The 25,694-nt window shown below is 38.5% G+C and overlaps 1 protein-coding gene across 1 annotated transcript; it reads left to right on the forward strand.

Moving 5' to 3' along the window:
- Nucleotides 1-502: 502 nt before the first annotated feature.
- LOC146579035 (tripartite motif-containing protein 2-like) lies at nt 503-25,040 on the forward strand. The gene is made up of 14 exons (XM_085260684.1): nt 503-667; nt 10,451-11,128; nt 12,948-13,096; nt 14,206-14,386; nt 14,530-14,789; nt 15,954-16,092; nt 16,188-16,373; nt 16,962-17,157; nt 19,501-19,604; nt 19,679-19,846; nt 19,970-20,138; nt 21,024-21,094; nt 21,232-21,372; nt 21,485-25,040. The coding sequence occupies exons 2-14, from the start codon at nt 11,030-11,032 to the stop codon at nt 21,635-21,637; spliced, it is 2,016 nt and encodes a 671-aa protein (XP_085116810.1). The 5' UTR covers nt 503-667; nt 10,451-11,029; the 3' UTR covers nt 21,638-25,040.
- The last annotated feature ends 654 nt before the right edge of the window (nt 25,041-25,694 follow it).

The raw sequence follows: 25,694 nt of genomic DNA on the forward strand, positions 1-25,694 counted from the left end.
AAAGTCACTTTAATCACATTTTTTCCTCATTTTGATGTTTGGATTGAACTTCAGCAGGACATCTTGACTATGTCTTCGTAGCTAAATCTGCTGTGTGATTGACTCATTAGATATTTGCATTAAGGCAGAAACTTATATCATGAACCAGACAGAAATAAACACATAAAAAACATAATAATTAGAATATATGATGAATAAATAAAACCAGCAAAACTTGACTTCTCTTTAATTTAATATTTGATTAAAAACACAATTCTGTTAAACGTATTTTTCTAAAACAATTTTGAGTGGATTAAAGGTTGATCAGAGGGAGAGAGACACAGAGATAAAGAGAGAGAGAGCCTCCCTCACTGTCACTGAATAACTGACTAACAGAACAGCCAATCACCTCTGCCCTGTACTCTCCATCTCGCTCCTGATTGGTGGATGCTGCAAAGATGACTGTTTGGTGCGTTCCTCCTCTTCCCCTCCTCTTCATCCCCTCCCTCCTCTGTGTGGTGGTGGTGCTGCTGCTGCAAGCTGCTGGTGTTGCCGTGACGATGATATCCTCCCCCTCCCACACACACACACACTAAGAGGACAGGCAGCAAACAAGACGCTCTCGTGACGCGATGGCTTCAGGCTGGAGAACAGACAGCAGTGATCGGCTGCGTCTGAGGAAAACATGGTGAGTGCTCTCTTTAATTTCCAAGATGAGAGGACAGACGGACGACTGCGCGGACAGATGGATGGCTGGATGATTGATGGGTGGAGGAATGTGTGAGGATGACAGCAGCAGCAGCTGTAGCATGCTGTGTTTTCTTGATAGGGAGAGAGAGGGAAGAGGGGAGGATGGACAGACTGCAGATGGATGAAGGTGGAGGACTGAATGAATGAATGAATGCAGGAAGAAACTGATCAGCTTTAAAGCACATACAAGCCTGTGTGTGTGTGTGTGAGTGTGTGTGTGTGTGTGTGTGTGTGCTGCCAGGCCTGTAAATGCAGGTTAGCATCCTGAGTGCTAACAGTAACAGTAGGTACGTCACTCCTGTGAACCAAAACTGGGCTGATCTGCTTTCATTTCTACAGCCACATATAAACAGACAAACACATACAGATATGGATGGATTAGCAAACAGACAGCAGGGGCAGGGAGCAGCAGGTCAGAGCTTGTTTGATGTTTGAAGTTAATGCTTCTTCATTTAAAGTCAGTCGAGTGACTACAAAAAATAAACTGACCACAGAGATGAAGAGAAGATGTTGAAATTACTGAAAAGATGCCAAATAAGCAATAATGATACAGAAAAAAAGCCAGAAGACATGAAAAACATCTACAAGAACAAGCAAAAATGACTAAAGAAGATATGAAAAAGGCACAAAATCGCTGCAAAGAGACCCAAAACTGAAAGTTAAAAGCATAAAAAAATAACAGAGAAAAAAACACAAAGACACAAAACTACAAAGAAAATCAAACCGACTGCAAAAGAAATGCAACAGTTAAAAATGTGCAAAATCTCCCCAAAGACGCCTCGAGTCACCACAAAGCGAAGCAAAGCAATCAAAAATGCAAAAAAAACATATGCAAAGCCATAAAAAAAGTACTCCGAAAGAAGAAAAACAACTGAAAAAAATCACTAAAGAGATGCTAAATAACTTTTAACAGATGCAAACATTCAACAAACAAATAACAAATGTAAAGAGATACTAAATTAAAAAGACAAGACACATCTGACTATTCTCTTCTGCTTATCCAACACCAAGATAAAAATCTAACATCATAAAAAACACAAAGATTTATAAAATGAAAATAAAAGAAACATTGTAAAATTACAATAAAGAGACACAAAATTAGCATGAAAAGATGCAAAACAGCTACAATGACACACAAAACGACCACAACAGATTTCACACACACAAAAATCATCTCCACACAGAAAAAAACCCTGAATAGGAAACAAAAACTGTAAATCACTACACAGACACACCAGCAACCAGAACAGAGGCAAAATGCTACAAAGACGAGCATTAAAAGATGCAAAATCACTGCGAAGGCGAACAAAATAAATAAGAGTCACAAAACATTAAGGATGGACCAGGACTTCATTATCATCACAGTTATTGTGTTACATTTAAGTTTGTAACTAAATAGTTAGAGGTTTTGTAAATGGTCGTATCCAGGACAATCTAACCCTGATAACTGAGCTTAAGTGTTTGAGTTCAAGTATGTTATGACCACATGGTCAGTAGTGACAAGCATGAAAATATATGTCTGCAGGATGAACTGGATGAACTACAAATTACTCAAGAAGGAGCAAAGCTACTAGAAAACACATCAAAAAGATTACTAATCATCCATTTACTTAACAGCTCATCAGATATAGTCTATCCTAGGTGAGTGCAGAGTGACAAGCTGGGTCACAGAAAAGACTTTAAAGAAAAACAAGATGAGAGAAGGAGCCAGAAAACTAAGAAACAAAAACAGAAATTTGACTATAAAAAGAAAAAAAATATGCACGAAGAAGTGCAAATTGCAAACAAGCATAAAGATAGTGAAAAAGAGGTGCTTTGATGAAATCTGTAAACTGGGCATAAAATTAAAAAGCCTACAAAGACAAATAAATAGATGAAGTGATGAAACATTTTCAATAGAAACCATGGAGAAAGAAAAAGGTAATTACAACTTATAGAAGAGAGACAGAGGAGTGATTAAAACAAAGAGAAAAACAGAAACATTCCCACGGGAATACAAAGGGAGACAGATCAGATTACCTGACTCTGTGTGTATGTGTGTGATGCCACACTGTATATTTACTGGCAAGCTCTTCAGAAACTGGTTCCACTGGTACGTTTCTCAGGCTGCAGGCAGGATGTTTTGTTTTTTTTTCTTTTGACTTCTAAAGAAATCTCACAATCCTCTAATGGACGCTGCTCTGCTGAGCCAACATGATGTAAGTCTCTCTCTAATTAAATCAAAGTATTTCGTTTGTAATAACCAGCCTTTGTTTAACCGGCATTCAAAATCAAGTGAAATTAATGTATTACTATGTCAGGTGCCCGTGATGTCTATCTTTTAATGAATACAACAACTTTGATTACTTACTATTTCTGATTTAAATGATGACTTTCCATTCAGCGCGTGCTGTTAGCTTATAAAAGGTTCATATATATGTAATTAGTTAAGAGTTTCAGTTTCTTCCTTTGGAGTTACTGCACTGAATCATTCACTTCCATCCTTCTATGTCCTCCATATTTCTCTTGAATGCCAAGCAGTAACTTACAGTTGCCTTACTTCTAACTTTAAGCCTCAACAAAATCCAAACAAATAAGCTATTAAAAACAAACAAACTTGCAAACAAAGGTTTATGGAAGCTGTACAAAATTTGTACAGCTTCCATAAAGAGAGAAACTAGAGAAACACACAGACCAAAAGCATTCTTTGTAGCAGGCTGTAAATATTTCTGATGTACACATGGGATTTTAACAGAGCTGTGTATGGAGATCTACTCATGTTTGGAGCCTCTAGTGGTCCATAGAGGAACTGCAGTTTTTTGGACTTGAGCATGACCTTTTAACCCTTGACACTGTAGATGCTTTATGAGCATATTTAGTTTATAGACAGTGAGCGGCCCAAGTTGATCACAATTTATCTTTAAATGGTAAGACTGTGAATGCAGATGAGTTAACAGCAGTTTGAGCTCATTTGGCCAAAGAACCATTGAGGTGAGGCATCCGTCCTTCCACAGTTCACAAGAATCATTCTTCCTCCTACAGTATTTGTCAGATTTTGGTGAAACTTGCACACAATGATCACCTAATAGGTCTTCACCCAAAGCCAAGGTCAAAGTTAAGGTAATAACCTGTGAATAGTGATGAACTGTGAGATCGATGAACTACTACATTGTTGATGTTACTGTTTATAATCTTTTTGAAGAGAGCAAAGTGACTCCTACAGAATTACTTTTACAATGAAACTGTCCATGATAGATATATTTTGGGTTTTTAGTCAGTGCTGTACCTCTACTAAAGTGGGGAACGACGAGAAAATATCTCAGTTCAAGACCACTGTGATCAAAAGATGACGATCATTTTCTTCTGCAGTAATTTACATTTGCTGGGAGTTCCCGGTCCATTCATTAAGATACAGGGAAAAGCAGAAGCAGGGAGATGAGCAGCATGACAAAACATGAACACTAGGAGCTGAAATGGAGGTGGGTTGAAAGCAGCTTGCAGATGTGCACCAACAGCAACTGTGGGCAGGTTAAAGCAACTTATATAGCGTCCTGTGTGAAATTTACCAGCTGGAATTGTGGATGGGTTTGACTTGTAGCTGATATAGATCTGAGCAATATAGTGTAGCTATTCCTCAAAATAGTGTGAGAAGATTAAACACAGACATCAGTGTGAACCCGTGTATGGGAGAACATGCAGATACATTCAAAGCATTGATGAATCGCTGACTCTTCTTTATGAATCTGTGAGGAAAGAAAACAAAACAGAGAGAAAGGGTTCGATTGTCTCTTTGCACTGTGGCAGTTACAGGCAGCCACCACACACAAGTGCACACAAACACAGCAAAAGCATTGTAGAGCAAAGAAGGACTGAGAAGAAAGAAGAGTGGAAAGAAGGGAAATGTCAGAAAAATAATTTCCTTCAATGTGCCACGTTTGTGTGTGTGTGTTTCAGACAGACATAAAGTGTGAGCTTGTCTGTGTAAGGTTGCTTTCACGTCAGTCGAGGTCGTGTTTTCTGGGGGAGGAGGTGTTAAAACAGGATTATATACAAGATCACAGAGAACTCGTAACCATAATCCCTCCTCTTTGTGAATTATTCATGAAAATATTCCTTTTTCTATTTTACCCACAGATATGGGAGTGTATATGCTTTGGCTGAGCAAAGTGACAATGAAAAATAAACCTAGACTCCAGACACAAAGAGAGAAGGAAAACAGTCAGGCTTCCAAAAACAGCACTGCTCATAACCTTGTTTTGTCAACTTGTTAAAATTTACATGGATTTACAGCAAAAGAAAAGCAGCCAATTACTTAAAACTGAAAACATGAAAACAACATTTTCTCTTATAAAAATGATATTATTTATGGCTTTTACACTTGCCAGTTTTTATTTACATACATGTTAATTCATAGTAATATGGTAATGTAACTTACTTTTATTAAAAAGTCAAGTGAGTTTATTTTCTTTAATTCTTCTAGCAATTAAATAAAAATGTTAAATTTACAAGAAAGAGAAAAAAAGAAAAATCAAAAACATTTGCAAACCATAATTAAGAACACAATTATTCATGCAAAAACAACATTTACTGTTCACAAAAGCACACAGTTAGTCATTCGTCACATGTGTAATAAAATATGACATTCATTTTATTTTTTATTGTATTTTGATTTATTTGCAGTGGTGTAGAGTGTACACATAGTAGTTAGTATTAAATGTTCGTAAATGTAAAGTTATTTTAATCCTTGCATATGAAACACGTAACATGTTTCATTAGATGCATGTCCCCCCTTAACCCACAGGCAGTGATCCTGCATCTGTTATGGGGTTTCCTGCTTTATGTGTACAGTGCACTGTACACTGGTAGTGTGCATTTAGTTAAAGTGTTGTTGTTTTTAAAGAACTGACAGATTAATGTTTTTTTCTCCATTTTCAGTGGAACAAATTGAGCTTTTTTCTATCATGTGCTGTGGGACCATAGCTAAAAGTCTATTTTTAGGCGTTCACACTGATTCAGCATTATTACCACCATCACTGTGACTTTAACATGATAGTAAAAAGAAAAAGCAAAAAAAAATAATTAACCAAAAAAACAGACCTGGAACACTTTGTGAACCGAGCCATAATCATTGCAGCTCTCAGCACACTGCCAGCTAAATTTAGACTAAATTTCTGGGATTATAGAGGACATGATTGCTTCACTTTTTGGTGTATTTCCTTCTAGCTGGTGAACCCCCTCACCCCAGTCCTATGCAGTCTGTTACTATGGAAACCAGAACCTCCCTCCCCACCCGGCTCCCTCTCTGTTCTCCATCACTTTGAAGACATTTTGTTGACCTACATTACTGCTTCCAGAAGCTCTTCATAGTATTTTACTCCACATTTGCTGTTCCTGGTGGTCCAACAAGCAACAACATGCAGTCATCCCCCTGTTTGTGGCATCTGTCCATGGGCTTCCTATACAGGTTAAGCTTGATGTATCGTACCACTTGGGAGGCTATCCAGTCAGGTGAAATATTAAACCCACCTTTAATGCATTATGTTTACATGATAGAGGGTGAGTAGCAACCAGGTACAGCCAATTAAATGCATGTGGTTAACTGCTTATCAACACCTCTATAAAACTGAAATTTTGATAGTCGTCAAATGTGAAGCCATCTGTGCAACAGCATAAACCTGGTCCAAATTGGGTCATGCAAAAGGAAAATTATCCCAAGCACACAAGTGAATGTTTAACAGAATGGCTGAAAAAGAAAAGAACCAAGATGCTGCAACGGCCCACTCACGTCCAGATGTCACCCTGACTGAAATGCAGTGGTGGGACATTAAGGGAGCTGTGCATAGATGAACTCTAGCAAACCTCAAACAGCTGAGGCAATGTTGTAAAGACATAAAACGTGTAAAGAAGAGTGGCCATAATCCCTCCACAACAATGTGAGAGACTGATAAAGTCATGGTTCTTTAATGTGCTGAATCATGCAGTGTCGTTTTAAAAGAGTTTTTCACCAGACAACATAGAGTCCTGTGAAAAAAACCCTCTTTTTCATGTGAATATATCAGCATTTGTGTATTTTTTCCAGCTAGTACACATAGTACTATAAACACACGTTTATATTGGCAACTGGAAAAACTTTGTCGATATTAATTAGCAGTTCCCGGGAAAGTTGGAAGAGTTTTTAGAGGCAAATAGTAGCCTTTTAACAATAAACCAGTGGACATGTATGTTACCTCTCATAAAACCTCTCAAACGCAGCATTAATTAAATGCATTTGAAATATGGAATCCAATCCAATTTAATAGCAACTTAAAGCCAGGAAATATTAACATAAATCAAACAGCGTCATATAAAAATATTAAAGTGAGACTATGCCAAACAAAGCCGACAGTACTAAAGCTTGATTCATTAGCTAACATTAAGAAAGGCCAGAAAGAGGACCAGGCTGGCTAGACAAGACAATTTAAACCACTTTTATCTACATTTAAATCAAATACAGTGGGGCAAAAAAGTATTTAGTCAGCCACCGATTGTGCAAGTTCCCCCACCTAAAATGATGACAGAGGCCAGTAATTTGCACCAGAGGTACACTTCAACTGTGAGAGACAGAATGTGAAAAAAAATCCATGAATCCACATGGTAGGATTTGTAAAGAATTCATTCGTAAATCAGGGTGGAAAATAAGTATTTGGTCAATAACAAAAATACAACTCAATACTTTGTAACATAACCTTTGTTGGCAATAACAGAGGTCAAACGTTTACTATAGGTCTTTACCAGGTTTGCACACACAGTAGCTGGTATTTTGGCCCATTCCTCCATGCAGATCTTCTCGAGAGCAGTGATGTTTTGGGGCTGTCGCCGAGCAACACGCACTTTCAACTCCCGCCACAGCTTTTCTATGGGGTTGAGGTCTGGAGACTGGCTAGGCCACTCCAGGACTTTCAAATGCTTCTTACGGAGCCACTCCTTTGTTGCCCGGGCGGTGTGTTTTGGATCATTGTCATGTTGGAAGACCCAGCCTCGTTTCATCTTCAAAGTTCTCACTGATGGAAGGAGGTTTTGGCTCAAAATCTCACGATACATGGCCCCATTCATTCTGTCCTTAACACGGATCAGTCGTCCTGTCCCCTTGGCAGAACAACAGCCCCATAGCATGATGTTTCCACCCCCATGCTTCACAGTAGGTATGGTGTTCTTGGGATGCAACTCAGTATTCTTCCTCCACCAAACACGACGAGTTGAGTTTATACCAAAAAGTTCTACTTTGGTTTCATCTGACCACATGACATTCTCCCAATCCTCTGCTGTATCATCCATGTGCTCTCTGGCAAACTTCAGACGGGCCTGGACATGCACTGGCTTCAGCAGCGGAACACGTCTGGCACTGCGGGATTTGATTCCCTGCCGTTGTAGTGTGTTACTGATGGTGACCTTTGTTACTTTGGTCCCAGCTCTCTGCAGGTCATTCACCAGGTCCCCCCGTGTGGTTCTGGGATCTTTGCTCACCGTTCTCATGATCATTTTGACCCCACGGGATGAGATCTTGCGTGGAGCCCCAGATCGAGGGAGATTATCAGTGGTCTTGTATGTCTTCCATTTTCTGATGATTGCTCCCACAGTTGATTTTTTCACACCAAGCTGCTTGCCTATTGTAGATTCACTCTTCCCAGTCTGGTGCAGGTCTACAATACTTTTCCTGGTGTCCTTCGAAAGCTCTTTGGTCTTGGCCATGGCGGAGTTTGGAGTCTGACTGTTTGAGGCTGTGGACAGGTGTCTTTTATACAGATGATGAGTTCAAACAGGTGCCATTCATACAGGTAACGAGTGGGGGACAGAAAAGCTTCTTACAGAAGACGTTACAGGTCTGTGAGAGCCAGAGATTTTCCTTGTTTGAGGTGACCAAATACTTATTTTCCACCCTAATTTACGAATAAATTCTTTACAAATCCTACCATGTGGATTCATGGATTTTTTTTTTCACATTCTGTCTCTCACAGTTGAAGTGTACCTCTGGTGCAAATTACTGACCTCTGTCATCATTTTAAGTGGGGGAACTTGCACAATCGGTGGCTGACTAAATACTTTTTTGCCCCACTGTATGTCAAATTGGATTTACATGTAGAAATAATTTTACAGTTTGCCAATATTTTTTTTTCCTAAAAAACATTATACAATCTATCTGTAACACAAATCTAAGAAATTAAGTAAAACAAAGAAAAAAGAAATGTTATCAGATCCAACGAATAATGAATTTTATAAGTTACAAACACAGTTACAAAGTCTATTTCAGTGAATATAATGGAATAACATATGCCAAGTTTCATTGACTACAAACTCACTAGCCTGGATAATTGTCAGTCAGCTAGCCAAAACTGATTGGAAACGCGGTTCCTCACAACAAGTATTATTTGTCAGATAATAGCATTAAAAATGCTCTGAAAGGGACCAATGGCTCAAACATGGTTGAGAAATCAAATTTAGTGACTCAGCTCAGAGCAGGTGAAACTGAGCAGAGAACTATCTGCTCTGGCTGATACTTACTTTATAAGTAAGTTGGCCCTTACTTTATACCATCAACAGGCTAAACTGCTGAGTTACATATAAATTTTATCTTTTAGTTGTCATAAAGGGGGAATTAGCTACAGAGACCAATGATGTATTTCTACCAGACGTTTTAATGGAATAAAATGGTAATTTAGCTCACATATGGAGACAGGCTCCAGTGGCCACTGGAGGAACTGCAGTTTTTGGAACTTATGTTTCATTTTTTAACTGGTGACATTGCTGCTTGGTGCTCTTTAAAAGAAAAGCACTCTATACTATTGCTTGTGATTAGATAAAATATCTGAAATGAAAATATAGAAAAGAAACTTTGGGAGCATGAGAAATAACTTTTTTTTTTTAAAATTACTTTCATTCTGACCGAATTTGCTTTGTCCTATAGCATGTTTGCAGACTGTAACCAAGACAACTCAGCTCCACTTTATGGCCAGTAAAAGCAGATCACTGGCTGGTTCATTCAGAGGGAAACTCATACATGACACTTGGTCAAGTAACTGCAGGATTTTGTGATTCCGTGAATGCCTGAAAAGATAAAAGGCATTGCACACTCATTACCCATGGAAATACAGTTTTCCCAATACCATAAAGGTTTTTCATTTAGTGGCAGCGAGAAGAACAACAGTTTGAGGTATTTTAACCCATCCATCCATTCGCTTCCATTTATCCTTTTCAGGGTGACACTGGAGCCTATCCCAGCAGTCACAGGGCGAGAGGCAGGGTACACCTTGGACAGGTTGCCAGTTTGTCGCAGGGCTAACACACAGAGACAGACAACCATTCGCACTCACATTCACACTTATGGGCAATTTAGATCGATCAATTAACCTATCCACATTAACTGCATATCTTTGGACTGTGGGAGGGCGTCAGAGTACCCAGGGAGAACCCACGCAAGCACGGGGAGAACATGCAAACTCCACACAGAACTCATTGAACTCAGGACCTTCTTGCTGTGAGGCAACAGTGCTAACCGCTGTGCTACTGTGCTGCCATTATAACCCACATTTATTAATCAAATTTAATCTACCTGATTCAATCTTAAGACTGAGACAAAAGCAAAATGAAAAAGTATAAAGGAACACAGTCAAGAGTTCGAAGCTTAAGTAAATAATCTCTCTTGTCTCTCTGTGTTTATCTGCTTTTCCAACTAATCCTCATCCCTCTCTCTGTCTCGTTTCTGCAGGACACAGTGTGATCTGCCCACAGCTTGAACCCTATGTGAATCAAATTAACACCATAGTTCATTGCTTTTCACCCAATAAGACCTAAAGAGGATTGACTACTTTCATTCACTCGGTTTATGTGCTTGAAGAAACAACACATGGAAGCAGAAAGATGTTTTAAATGGGATATGTACCTAAATGTGGACACCTGGACACTCTTTCCCCCCATAGTGGAATAACCTATGCCAAGTTTCATTGACTACAAGCTCACAAGCCTGGATTACTGTGCCCTGAAATTACAGAAAAACCAAACCTGCATCTGGATTTCTGGCATTCTTCTTTGTGTGTGAAATGTTGATGTGCTTTTCCAGAGATCTAGCATCCGCCAAGAGTTATCACAAGGAGTTCATATGAACATTTGATCCTTTTTATGTTGAATACACAATGGAATAAAAGGGTGAGACAAGGAGCTTACAAAAACAAACAGTACAAAAATACATCTGGAACCTTGTATCCAAACATAAAGCCCCTTCCCCTGGCTGCAGAGTGGAAAAAGGGGTGTGTTTGGAGGTTTACCCTCACCAGGCTGCCACTTGCAGATGGAGGCCCACCAACACTCCCCAGATAGCAGCAGTGAGGAGTGCACCGTCCTGGAGGCTCCACCTGGCAAAAACGCCTGCCCACAACATGCAGGGAAGGTAGGTATTCAATAGGTGTGCAAATGTCCTGAACTACATATGAAAAGTGACATGAAAGCAAGCAAAAACTTGTCCACATATCGCACAAAGCCAAAATCAGCTTAAACCTTGGAGGTTAATTTCAGTTGGCTAAGAATAAACCTTTCTGTTAAACATCAGTGGTACAAAAGGAAACCAGAATTCTTCCAATACCATACAAAGTTATGCCTCGCCTGTAATTCTGTTCATATCCATTCATGTTTATGCTTAACCTCCATATTATCATCCTTATTTATTTTTATATTCAATCCATATTTATTTATTTTATATTACCTCCAATATAGACTGTCCCTGCCAGCTAAACTGAAACTGAAGCCAAAGATAGGACATCTACCTACAACACATGACAAGCGTCTCGAGTTTTACACAAACAAACGATAACTCTTTGATTTTTTCGGACTTGGGTTTGGTAGTATATGCCTATATGAACAAAATGAGAATAATTCAAATGCCATTTAACTTGAATATCGGATGTTTTCACAGATTATGTGTGCTGATGACATCAGGAGTTTTTATAGATCATTTATGCTGATGTTAGCATTATTCATATGGAAATTTAGTAAAGCGTATTAATCTTTTGTGTCATTGTGAATTCAAGCAATACTGTATTTTTTTTTAAAGAGCTCAAACAAAGAAAGTTTCTAGCTCCCCCAAGGTTTTTCTTGATTCGTGTGACCCAGACCTTTGACCTATGGCCTTGAAGCATTTCGTACTAAAACGGTGTATTTAACATATATTTTTACGCAGTTCGTGATTCTACAAAACTCTATGGTTTCATTGTAATATCGTATGGAATAGTATTGCCAAAAAAAGTGCATGGTACAGCACACTCTGTGCCCTTTCATAGTGTATATATCACACTCAATATGGTTTCTTTAAATCTTGTCTTCTATGTCAACTTTGTCCTTTGGCACTAACAATGAAGGTCTAAGTCAAATGCTTAGCCATCCTAGGTACTCATGTCGCCCAAGGCCTTGTATATACCTGTAACGTTTAAAGATGAGCCATAAAAAATTGGGGTAATATACCATTTTTACTGATTTTCACTTTTGGTGTGACCTTGAACTGATTTTCAGCAAAAATAAAATCAGCTTGAACCTTAATTGGTATCTACCATCAGACTAAATTTGAACATGATATCTTGAAAACTGTGGCAACTAGCCTGCTAAAACACGGCCAGATAAACAGACAAATGGAACCAATTACATACTTGTAATTAAAGTAAAGACTGGACTCTAAAAGACTGGGTGGCTGTAGCTCATTAAGTAGAGCAGGTTGTCTACAAACTAGAAGGTTTAAAAAGTTGCAGTTTTATAGGAGGTATGTGTGCTGCTATTTCTTGGACAGTTTAAGTGACTATAACAGAAAATAAAACTGTGCCCTGTGATGAAATATGATGCAAAAACAAAGTTTATAGGACAGATATGAGCAAGTTATGGTTCTCAACAGTAAATTTTGAATTCACATTAGAGATTAGATAAAACTTTATTAATCCCTCGGGTGGGTTCCTCCGGGAATTTCTGTAACATGTATTTTCAGATTCAGATTCACTCATACATATAGAAATGACTGAATCATGTACTGCAAAGTGTAAGCCCAAAGCCTAATCCATGTTATCTATATGTTGTTCCTGTTTAATCCAGTTACTGATTAGCAACTGTACAACAATGAGACTAAACTAAAGACAAACAATATCTAGGCTATCATGGGGCATTCAATTCTTAATAGTGTAGCTTCTCTCTCCTCTTTCCTCCCTTCATGTAAACCGTTCAATTTGCAGGTTGCTGACTTGTACTGCTCTGCCTGCAAGTGCGCTCTGTGTGAGGACTGTCTTCCCAACCATGCAGAACACCCTAAGGTGGCCCTCAGCCAGGCCCTCGAGCAGCACCGCAACAACCTGCAGGAAAGACTGGGCACTGTTCAGGACAGGTACAGGTTGAAATACTTGATACAACATTAAGAAACTTTATTCAGTCCATTAATCTGTGCCCCCAACAAACCCTTATGTTAAACTGTTGTGCAGTGGTGCTAGTTTCCATTTATCAACAAAAACACACACAAACCCCCCCAAAAATTTTAATGCTGAATTACTTTTTTTTAAATATGTATTATAAACTGCAGAAGTAAGCCAATGATAAATATCAGCTGGAGTTTATTAGGATTTTATTATTTTTATATATTGTATATTTTTTAGTAATTCCCAGAGACCAGGAGAGGGCTCTCTCATTAAGCAAGATTCATTTAAGAGTCACTTGGGCAATGCTCATTGATTGTTTTTTGCAGCAAAACACAGATGTTCCCTAAATGCCTCACATTTGTTAAGAAAAAAAAGATGGAAGAATAAAATAGAAGAGTGACAGTGTTCTGGGCCAAGGACTTTTCTCAAGAAAGACAAATAATCTCTGGAATTTAATTTAAATGCTACTGTGGGAATGAGATAGTCAAAAGATTTCTTAAAAGACATACGGGCTTGGGTAGAAAGTTAAAGAAGTTACTAAGTATTTATATTGAAAATACCCATCCATTCATGTAGGGAATTATTAGTAAACAGGGAGCAGTAAATGTAGGTCCCACATTCAAATTGCACTTAAAATACTAAAAGTCACATCTTTTCGTTTGCAAAATTGGAAAAAAATAAAATACAAATCAGCTGATAGCATTTCATTCTTGTAGATCAAACAGGTACAAATGTATTTGCTGTGGAGAAAAAGTTGCATAACAACTGACATATTCAGTTAAAGTATAATGTAGGCATACTTAATATAACTCAGTCACAAGTAACTATTAACAGACAGTGGATGGAGGAAAGAAGAGATGCTGACATCTGGTGGACAGTGAGCAAAATACAGTACAAATGATTTACCAGACTATAAAATCTTGACATTAACAATAACATGTTATTAATTTTTCTCAATTAAAGTTACAGGTTGCATATGTAAACATTTAACAACATAAATGTAGCATAAAGAAAGCTTGCTATTGTTGTTTTGCAAATTAGATATGTAACTGCCTTTCTCTTTTGTGCGTGTCCTCTCTAGACTCCCTCAGATTTCAGATGTACTGTCCTTTGTTAAAGAGATCCTCCAGCAGCTGACCAATCAGAGGGCTTCCATTGAAGAGGACATTCAATCGAGCTTCGAGGACTTACACAAGCAGCTGGATGTTCGAAAGAGTGTACTGCTGATGGAGCTGGAAGTTACATACGGACTCAAACAGAAGGTGAACAGAGTTTGTTTAATTTTTCCTTTGATTCTTTGGTAAAAGTACAACCTCCTCAGTCACTGGTATACTTCTTTAAATAAAACAAATCAAATGAAAAAGTCTGAAACAGTCTAATGAAACTTTTCTTTTTCTGTCTCCAGGTTCTCCAAGCCCAGATAGACAGCCTTCTACGGGGAGAGGGGGACATCACAACCACCTGTACCCAGGCAGAGGAGGCTCTGGCTGGAGATCCCTGTGTGGCGAGCCTGCAGGTGGAACGAGAGCTGTGGGAGAGGCTGGGTGAGCTTGCTGGTCTTGGTTTGCCATGCCAGCCGGAAGAGAACGACCAGCTGGATCTGGTGATGGAGACAGATGGGCTGAGGAAGTCCATACACAACCTGGGGACTATTGTTACAACCAGGTGAGACAATTCAAATCAAGTTCAACTCAGTTTTATTTATTTAATGCCAATTCACAACAACAACTGCCTCAAAGCAATTTATATTGTAAAGTAAAGATCCTACAATAGTACAGAAAAACAGAATAAACCCAAAAGTCAGACAACCCTGTATGAGCAAGCATAGGGGAAGGAAATGGAAAAGAAAAACTCCCTTTCAACAGGAAGAAACCTCTGGCAGAAGCAGGCTTAAGGAGGGTCAGCCATCTGCCACAACTGGTTTAAAGTGAAAGGGGAAAGACAAAAGACTGTGGAAGAAAGCCAGAGATTAATACTAACTAATAATTACATGCAGAGTGGTGTGTAAACACATAGTGAATAAAAAAGGTGAAAAAACAAAAAAAGAAAACAGAAACACTCAGTGCATCATGGGTACACCCCAGCAGCCTAGACCTACTGCAGTGTAAAGATTAAAAAGTTTTAAGCCTAATCCTAAAATCAGAGAAGCTCATTGTTTGTATCATTTATGCGCAGCTCCCTATAAGGTCCCACCACAGCATTTCAGTCAGGCTGAAGACTGGAATGGGCCATTGCATCACCTTGATCCTTTTCATTTCCAGCCATTCTGTTGTACATTTGCTGCTGTGCTTGGGAACATGACTCTGACTCTGAAGAAAATAAGAGCAATCTATAAAATCCGCTGTATACCAAAGTATTCCAATCAGCGATAAATAGCGAGATGTTTTAGCTGTATTTTTTTTAGAGAACAACAAACTGTTTTTCCAGGCTACATTGTCAGCTTCTAAATTATTAAAGATTATTAAGCACCCCAGCTTATCAGCTATCTGCTTTAAGGTGCATCTTTGAAAGTTATACCAGGAAGGCAATAAATTCTGATTTAAGTCTTTCTTTGGCAGAGGAGCTACAGTATCCAGAGTCGTACGCAGTGACGATATAAAACTATTAACAAGATAACAAACTCTGTAAAAGCAGCGTTCAGGTAACTGCTCTGCACTGTGTTGGTATAAGGCACTGAAGAAGATGCAGCTGAGGAATTATATCCATGGCCGACACCGTCTCTAAGGGGGTGGGGTTTTGGGGCATTTCAATGATGATGAAACATATTGAACCCTGTGGTTTTGGATTTAATGCCATTTCATTAACACTCGTCTTTCTTCTCATCCTCAGTGCGGTGGCAAGCCAGAGCGAAGCCATGGGTGCAGGTCTTGAGCAATGCATTGTTGGGCATCCTGCCTCTGTTACCATTGTAACAAGAGACAAGTCAGGGGGAGCCTGCAAGAGTGGAAATGCGATCCTCTCTGCTGAGGTTCATTCTACACCTAAACTCCATGAAATTAAGTTCTACTCTGTGTTCACACTTCAATGCAAACAGTGACAAAATATTATGATGTGTTGATGTAGGTATTCACACCAGACGGCAGCATAGTAGATGGTGAGATAGTGGACCACAAGAACGGGACATATGAATTTGTGTACACGGTGCCAAAGGAGGGTGACTTCTCACTGGCTCTCCGTTTGTATGACCAGCACATCAAAGGAAGTCCCTTCAAACTGACTGTCACCAAGACTCTAGAGGCTGAACTAGACGTAGGTGGATCTTTCTTTCAATATTAGTACATTTCTACTATCCATTTGGCAAATAATGTCTAAATTCCTTTAATATCAACTGTGATATACACCAACAGCCTATGTACGGCTCATTCATGTCCAGTGTCCTTTAGCATCTGTGCTGAAGGACACTGGACATCAGGACCTGAAACATCAGCTTATGACATTACTGTCTGACACTCACTTTATAATTATTGTTATGAAGGCCTAGTCAAGTAGTTTTGCCTAAACCTAAGAGGTTGTTAATCCTCTTCCCATCAAACGAAACTTGCATCCAAGTATGTCCAATCTCACTGCAAAACTTTGTGCTAATGTCCTCACACAACACAGAAAAGCTCGTATTGTTGACCACGTCGTGCTTGTCTCTTGAAGTTCAGAGTTCTTGAGCAACAATGATTCAAGCAACATGACTTAAGCAATTATAAAACCTAAATTTATTTGATTGAGCTTACCCTAAATTCATCGATACATTGACTTTGGCAAAGGATGTAGGAAGCTTTCCAAATAAAAATCATATAACCTTCATAGTTACTGTGTATTGTGTTTCCCTTTTTGCTCTCTCTCCAGGTTTCTCCCTCTACAACAACGGCAACCAACTCAGCAGCCAATGCTACGCCATCGACTGGCTCATCTGAAGGAGCAAAGAGACGAGGAAAGTCACCTGGTCAGAAGAAGAAAGGCTCAAAGAGGGCCAGCAGTGCCCTTGGTACCCCACGGCGCAAAACTCAGAACCCCATTGAGGACGACCTCATTTTTAGGATTGGTGAGACATTTAGCTGGAAGAAACGAATCGTACAGACAGACTAGGATATTGTACACTTGCTTTTTTAAAGCTAATATATTCTCATTTTTGTGACACTGAAAGGCCCTTTTAATGCTTCAATCAATTTGGGCTTATTTCTCCCCATCATATACATCACTTTTTCCAACATGGTGGAATTTTCATCTGGCTGATTTCAGTGTCTGTTACCTGTTTCATGTTACAGTTTATGAAGGGACTAAAGTAATGACATTGTGAATTTTAAAAGCTCAGATTCACCAAATTGTCAGTATTGTAGTATTGTTGTTGTTGTTTTTAATTTTTTTTATTTTAGCACACAAGTATGATAGGACTGTCAGAATAATTCTAGTATTGACATCATAGCTAATCTTCTCCTACCTTAAACACTTCATAAATTTGTCCTGGAACAAAAATGTTCGTATGTGTGGTGCACCACACATACGAACATTTTGTGTGGAATGGTGAAATGCCCAGTTTTAGTCTTGATAATAATATTCCACTCAAATGTCTTTTAGACCTCGCTTCAATTCATTCAAAACTTAGGTAAATGTGAAATGGTCTTCCCATAGAAAGCCTTTCTTTAAAGTCAGTAACACAAAAAGAAAACATGAATTTTCACCTTTTACTTTCCTTCTTTTTAAAATAGAAAACACAATCCATGGGTATTTTGTGCTTGAGGGCAAGGCTGGACTGGGACAAAAAATCGGCCCGGGCATTTTGACTGGAGACCGGCCCACCAGGATAAAGATTGAAAATGTGACGTCATTCAGGGGTAAAACCGCAAAGGGTTCTGGGAACTTGTGGCAAGAGGTACTAGCGCACGCAGGCTTTCAATTGAACTCAGTTACACAGCGATAAAAAGAAACCCAAAAAATGGCAAGAAGCTGTTGTATTATTAACTGCAATAGCCGGTCGCATGACAGCCACGGGAAGCCGACGGGTAAAGAGATCGTTTTTTTTTTTATCGGATTATGTTGTTGAAGAGAAATTTTTTAAGCCATGTTTCCGAAGTAAGAGCCACGGATGGTCTGGATATACCAAATATAACGTCCCAGAACACTCCAGCTCACATGTTAGTCTGCTCCAAGCATTCCCACAAAGGTCAGAGTTTTGTAGTAGTTAATGCGTCATTTTTCTTAACATAATTGGTGATATAGGTTACAAGCAAGTCTGGCGCTGAACAGAAATTGTCGCGCTATGCTCCTTTGTTTATTGTGCATAAATAGTGAATTGTCCTGACACAATATTGCGCTTCGCTTCTGTTATTACCATGGTACATTGACAAAAACATATACTTTTATTCACAGGATAAAACAGTTGTTTTGTATCACTAATTGTCCAGTGCGATTACAGCATACAATATTATTGTCACTGCTACATTTCTGTAATGAACCAGAAATAATTTCCACTACTAATTAATTACCGTTGAGCTCAAAGGTCCTATTAATAAACGGTTAACGAATGTGTATTTATGACGACGATTTGTGAGACTGGTAAACTTACCTTTGTTCGTACGATGGTCTTTCGTTCTACACGGTGCATTTCAAGGTCCTGTACCCATCCGTCGGTAAACTGTACCTGGGCTTGTTGCAGTGACCTGAAGTTACTAAACTTCATGAGTGTGTGCACTCACTCCAAGAACCGTATAATTATAAATCTGAGCGTGGTGAAAGTTGGGCAACACGCTAACGTCTTTTGTCCACTCTGTGTGCTCGTAAGGGTCTGACCCTTTCACTCCTTTGATTTTTTCCTCGTATCTTTTCTTTGTCTTTTCGTCGAGTCTGTCTTTATACGGACCGGCATTGTTCTCCTTTTGTTTTGTACATTCCTTTTTTGTGCGTCAAAGAAAAAACAAGAAGGCATTGGAACCGGAGAATGAACGTTTTGCGGTGCTGCAAATGCTTGCATTTGATGCGGTACTTGGATTGTTTTGCCACGAGTTCCCGGCATGCAATGCGCAAAAATCACGTGATTGCTAAACAAGGGGGAGGGTCCATCCGGCCTCCTCGGCTGTAATTGGTCCAGCCCAGAGTCGATCATGACCAATTGGCCAATCCAACACCTTTCATTATATATACCCTTCCTAAAAAAAAAAAAAAAAAAAAAAAAAATCCATCGGCCCATAACAACAAAAAATCGCCAGCGGCCCACCGGGCAAATGCCCGGTATGCCCGATGGCCAGTCCAGCTATGCTTGAGGGGGTAGGTCTAGTCCAAATGTATGTTCAAGGAAACTTGAACTCAAATTGAAGCTTCATGCAAAAGGTTGTTTATGAAAACATTTCTATGTATAATGGAATTTAAAATCATATTTTGAACTATTCAGGAACAAAGGGAAGGAATAAAGGAGAGTTCACCAATCTTCAAGGAGTAGCTGCCTCTTCCAATGGTAGGATACTGATCGCTGACAGCAACAATCAGTGTGTCCAGGTATGGCCTTCGAAAAGCTGCAGGGTTCATATAAAAACCCCAAATTTAAAGTTAAACAATGTATATATGTCCAGATTTTCAGCAATGAGGGAGAATTTAAGAGTCGTTTTGGAGTGCGGGGACGATCGCCAGGTCAGCTACAGCGTCCGACTGGTGTAGCCGTGCACCCCAGTGGTGACATCATTATTGCTGACTACGACAATAAGTGGGTCAGCATTTTCTCCTGTGAGGGCAAATTCAAGGTATGTGTGCTGATATGTCAGGGTTGAAGGGGTATTGTACTTTATTGCAAGCAAACCCTCATTCTAATGTTTTCAGTGTTGATTTATGCAGCAATCTTATTGTTTGTATTTGTTGTTCACCAGGCAAAACTTGGCTCTGGCAGACTCATGGGACCAAAGGGTGTGTCTGTGGACCAAAACGGACATGTTATTGTGGTTGACAACAAAGCTTGTACTGTCTTCATCTTTCAGCTGACTGGAAAGCTTATTACCAAGTTTGGAAGCAGGGGCAATGGTGACAAGCAGTTTGCAGGTAATGTGGACTAAATTATATTATTTCACGTAATTTAATTCCCAAAAATCTACTATGGGCTGTAAAGAATAAATATATATAAAGAAGAAAAGGCAAATATATGAAGAGAAAATGTTTGATTCTGGATTGTCTTGAGATTAACGGCTCTTTAAAAAGTTAGTACTATATAGAAACCATTGATGTTTTTAACCCCATGAGGTCTGAGTCATCACTGGTAATGAAAGCAGTGCTAGCTGCCCTGACCCCATTTTTTGGTGACCAGCACAAAGTATAAAAAATATAAATAGTCAGTTAGAGCAATTAGATTGCGTACCCTTTTGTCCCCTGACTGCCAAAACAATGAAAATGATACGTCCTAAAAGTTAAGGATTGGGACAACTGATGGCTTAGATCTGAGAGGGTTAAAGCATTTACCCCCCAACTTTTGGCAATAAGGGAACAAACAACATTTTAACTTGCATTTCTCTTTTGTCCCAGGTTTTGAGGCTAGGGTTGTAGTTATCACTGATGACCTCAGAAGGTTTACGTGCGCTAATAAAAGTATTTAGGTGATGGTTGGCAGTTGCTAAGTCTGAAAATTGATTTAAGAACTGAGTGCACTTGAAATTCTGTTTAAAGTTTAACCCTATGACCTTTAAATCACTTGATGACCCCAACCTTTAACAGTAAAATATTGTACATTTTGTTTTTTCTTTTCTTTTTTCCCCTTTTTCTTTTCATTCTAAGAGACTTCAAAAACTATTCAGATATACAAATACCAGTGTTACCTTTCTCTAAAATACTTGCGAATTGAAAGTGTTAAAAGAGGCTAAAGCTAATTGAAAATACATTGTTCGTTGTACAATGTACAACCTATTTCTTTGTTCCTGTTTTTCTTTCCTAAAGGTCCACACTTTGCAGCAGTGAACAAAAACAATGAAATCATTGTGACAGACTTCCATAATCACTCTGTTAAGGTACAGCATTTTACTGAGCTTAAAGGATAGTTTTAGTGTAATGTTATGGTAAAAAAAAGCTAATATTTCATATCAAGTCCAAGTATGGTTTCAGAGGATTCAAAATAATAAATCTTTATCATTATTTCTCGGATTAGGTTTTCACGCTTGAAGGAGAGCTTGTACTGAAATTTGGTTCAAATGGGGAAGGAAACGGCCAGTTCAATGCTCCCACTGGTGTAGCAGTGGATATTAATGGGAACATCATTGTAGCTGACTGGGGCAATAGCAGAATACAGGTAAAACGTTAACATATGAAAAAACTTTTATATACGGTCAACCTTTTATATATGAAAGCCCTGCTGTGTAAGGTTTTTATATATAAATAATACATATCTTCGACATTTCCAGGTGTTTGATGGCAGTGGCTCCTTCCTGTCCTATATCAACACATCAGCAGACCCTCTTTATGGACCCCAAGGTCTGGCTCTGACTTCAGACGGACACGTTGTAGTGGCTGACTCTGGCAATCATTGCTTTAAAGTCTACCGCTACCTACAATGATGGAGGCTTGGATGATGATGGGGGATGGTGACGTGGACGCGATAGACAAGTTGAGGTTTAAATGAAGCGATAGAGTGAGCACTGTCAAATAATATGAATTACTGCATGAGCCTCTAACTGCTCCCTGTGAATGTTGAAAATGGGATAGAAGGGATGAAAAAGTCAGCGAAAAAGTGTTCAGTTCCCATTCTGGGTTCCAACCAGAACTCATGACGGAAGTACCTAATTTGAATATTTTTGGTGATTATTATTAGGTAAGATCATAAAAAAATAAAATGAAAACAAAACATTGATAGCAGATGAGTCTCAAGAGGGCTTAAGATTGGCTCACGTGAAAATCTCAATAATTTCCAGCTGTCATACAGACATTGCAGAATGGGATGTAGATAAAAGTTATGCAATACTGGTTCAGAGATGTCAAACTTGAGAGGTTCAGTGTCTATAAATGGACTAATGAGGAAAGCTTTAGATAATAAAATGAAAAAACCAAACAAAGGCTGCAAGAGAGATGACAATGATTTCTTCAGAAACAACTGCTTACTAAATTTATGATGTGGTCAATGAGACATAAAAAGGAGCAAAGGCATTAACATGGACATAAAGGGACATAATGGAAATAATGTGGAGAGAATGAAATGAAAGACTGAAAGTTTTCTAATGTTCTGCCTTCTTGTGCTGTATGTAATACACAAAATAATTGATTATGAGCTAAAAGAGACCTATGTCTTCCAATTTCATTACATAATTAGAGACTTCCACTGTGGATTTGGTGCCACACTTTAACATCCCTTGAGCAAAGCACTTAACTTAAAGGTAGCGCAGCTGGAGAGGACAGCAATTGTGCTGAAGCATACAAGATTTTATTTCTAAATATGACAAAAAAATTCCAAATTTATAAGACATAGACCACTTTTAGTCCAAAGTGCATTGTTTGTACATTAGGATTGTTTGAACATGGAATGTTATTTTGATCCCATATAACAGTATTCTTTACAAATCTTAGGTAATAGATTCATTATTAGAAATGATTGCTTGACTCTAATTCTGACTGTCTGAATTAATGACTGATTGACTTGATTTGACAAAAAGCATTGTGTGTCTATGGTTGGTTTGAGTGTTCAGATATTTTTTTCCTGATAAACCTGTTGCAATGAGGGAAAAGTGAAAAATTTATCTTATATATTTGTGAAGATACGTTTAATAATATTGCATAAGCTGTAATCAACACATTTGGACTCAGTAACAGCAGCCGTCTTTTGCAGGAACATTTACAGGTCTAGTGCCCTCATGAGCCCTTTGAGCCATTTTGTTTCCACTGCATTTTAGGATCAGTTGATTTTATGATGTGAACAAACCAGTTTTACAATGTCAAGGTCTGTGATACCAATTCACAACGCATAAGTTAACAGAACTGATGTCCCATGAAATCAAAACAACAACAACAGTGACAACAATGGAGGGGACCAGGATGGCTGTTGCATTTACATTTGATGTGCTCTCCAGAACTCCTCACTATGTCCTGCAGTTGAAATGCCCTATTTTTACATATTTCTCTATGCTTGTCACCATGGCAACAAAATATCAGAAGGATATTTTGGGGGAAGGAATTCTAGAATGTCTCTATTCATTCTTCCTTATTGACAAGGATACAAGAATGCTTTAAGAATTCTGAAAAACTGCTGTTGCCCGCTTGTAAAATTCCACATATTCTGTCAAAAAAGAGAATACCTCAGTGTTCTAGAAGCATGCCTCTGTTGTTATGTAACTGTTGACACCAAACATATCAGACATCTACTGCGAGCTCCCATTTTACAAGTCTAACCTAAAAGACAATTTACAGTAACATCAGTAAAGTATAGTTAAAGTAATGTTAAAGTCTCAAGCATTAGCCATTTACATTTGGAAAAGTGCTATATGCCAGTAATAACAACACTACAAAGCATTTACATAAACTGTTGAATAGGTAAGAGAAGATTTTATGTTATTTCCATCCGCGACGAGTTGGGGAGATTTTACATGCACTATTAATATACTGCAAACTTCTTTGTTGATTGTGGTAGTTTAAGTGGCATCACATCAGTTACTTACACATTTAGTCTTTACTGAAACAGGAATTGAGAAACTCATCATTATGTTCACAGTTGGTCAGAGATTCTCTAAGTTATATATTTTACTACTTCTATTTATTGCTTATTATTTATTTATCTAATTAGTTATTTTCATCTTGCCATTTGATTGTGTTACACCATGTGCATTTAAATTCATAAGTGCCCGTTACATTTCATCTTATTAGACATTTCAGTCTTTAGGCTGTATTGAAATGGGACTGGAATTAGAACTGCTGTTAATATTTTGTCAAGTTTCCTTTTTTTTAAAATCTTTTGTTAAATTAAAAAAAAATCAAGCTCATCAGTTAGCAAAAATAGCTCATTAGCACCTTATTTTGGGATCAACAACACGTTTAACTCAAAACTAATAAGTTAGCTGTAAAAACAGTGCAGTACAATGACCAACATTAGCTTTAAATGGCTAATACTGCTTTTTTCTTACATAACTGATTACAAGCTAACCTATTAATTTTGACTTGTTTGTAGCCGTCAGTTTTGATCATTTTTTCACATAGAAACAACAAAATCACTTTTAATAACAATGAAACAACTTCATCTTCAATACAATGACAGTAATCATTATTCAGTCCAGTAAAAAAAAGGTTGGCGCCTCCTCGTTTGTGTAATTTGTTAGTCTGTTCATGGATTTGCTAAGACTATATTTTCTAACATAAGCATCCTGTAATGCTGCTAAGTGTCAGATTTTGCTCATCAACTTGAAATAAGAGCTTTTGATTTGTTGGTACTATTGATTGTTTTAAAGAAATTCGACTGTGTTTCCTAATGTAACCTGGGCTTTGTTTACTGGATATTGAGCCTTAATGTTGGTATTACATATGAATGTTGTTTGATCTGGTAGAATTGCCTTCTCAGTAATTTTGAAGTAATGATTGTTTTGGAAAAATACAGTAAAGAAGATTTAATTACAATTTCAGACACAAACAGCTCATTTGTAGCCAACACAGCCATTGCAAATTTTCTTTTGGAAACCTGAAAAATAAAAAAATAAAAAATGCCATTGCACATATGTACAAATGTGGGTGTTTTACGTGTAAGATTTTTAGCAGAAAATGCAACAGCATTGTGTATTGCACTGGTTTGATTTTTCCCCCCCTGCAATCCTATTATGGTGTTTTAGAAGACAGCTTTTAAAATACTGATCGCTTTCATACAGTGTCACTTTCAAGGTCTTTCTTGCTCTGTAACTGCTGTCATGTCTGTTCACTGTTATGGGCTATGACTTAATATTCACATACACTCAACACTGAAAATAAAGCATTGATTCCTGAATAGCAGCTGTTACTATGGCTTGGTTTTGTCCAAAATGTGAGCAATGTCAACTAATTTACCATCTATATACTTGGAGAGCCTTAGTCACAAATGTTAGAAAATATCAAAGGTTTACATGATGGCATGGGAAAGTATAATGCCTGTCATATTAAGAAAGCAGTGTTAAATATCTCTACACTAATGACAGTCTTGTATTCTCATTTCTTTGAACAACTGCAAAATGTTTATATAACATTCTTCAGAACATCACTTAGTCATTTTTTAAAGACATGACTACTTTGTGCTTGGAACGGTTCACAGCCGAGTGTGAAGCGGTGGGAATGAGGATCAGCACCTCCAAATCTGAGGCCATGGTCCTCAGCTGGAAAAGGGTGGAGTGCCCACTCCGGGTCAGGGACGAGTTCCTGCGACAAGTGGAGGAGTTTAACTATCTCGGGGTCTTGTTCATGAGTGATGGGAGAAGGGAGCGGGAGATCGACAGACGGATTAGTGCAGCGGCTGCAGTAATGCGGACGCTGTACCGGTCTGTTGTGGTGAAGAGAGAGCTGAGTGTAAAAGCGAAGCTCTCAATTTACTGGTCGATCTACCTCCCTACCCTCACCTATGGTCACAAGCTGTGGGTAGTGACCGAAAGGACGAGATTGCGAATACAAGCGGCG

Source organism: Mchenga conophoros, linkage group LG3 (genome assembly GCF_057382185.1).
Source record: "Mchenga conophoros isolate Kocher_MC1m ecotype Shallow Benthic linkage group LG3, M_conophoros_male_GT1.1, whole genome shotgun sequence".
Lineage (NCBI taxonomy): Eukaryota > Metazoa > Chordata > Actinopteri > Cichliformes > Cichlidae > Mchenga > Mchenga conophoros.

What these genes read in the sequence shown, in the direction of transcription:
- LOC146579035 (XM_085260684.1), top strand. Translation starts at nt 11,030, where the DNA reads ATGGAGGCCCACCAACACTCCCCAGATAGCAGCAGTGAGGAGTGCACC. An exon ending in GCCCACAACATGCAGGGAAG is followed by an intron (nt 11,129 to 12,947) that starts GTAGGTATTCAA and finishes TTCAATTTGCAG; the next exon opens with GTTGCTGACTTGTACTGCTC. An exon ending in CTCTAGAGGCTGAACTAGAC is followed by an intron (nt 16,374 to 16,961) that starts GTAGGTGGATCT and finishes CTCTCTCTCCAG; the next exon opens with GTTTCTCCCTCTACAACAAC.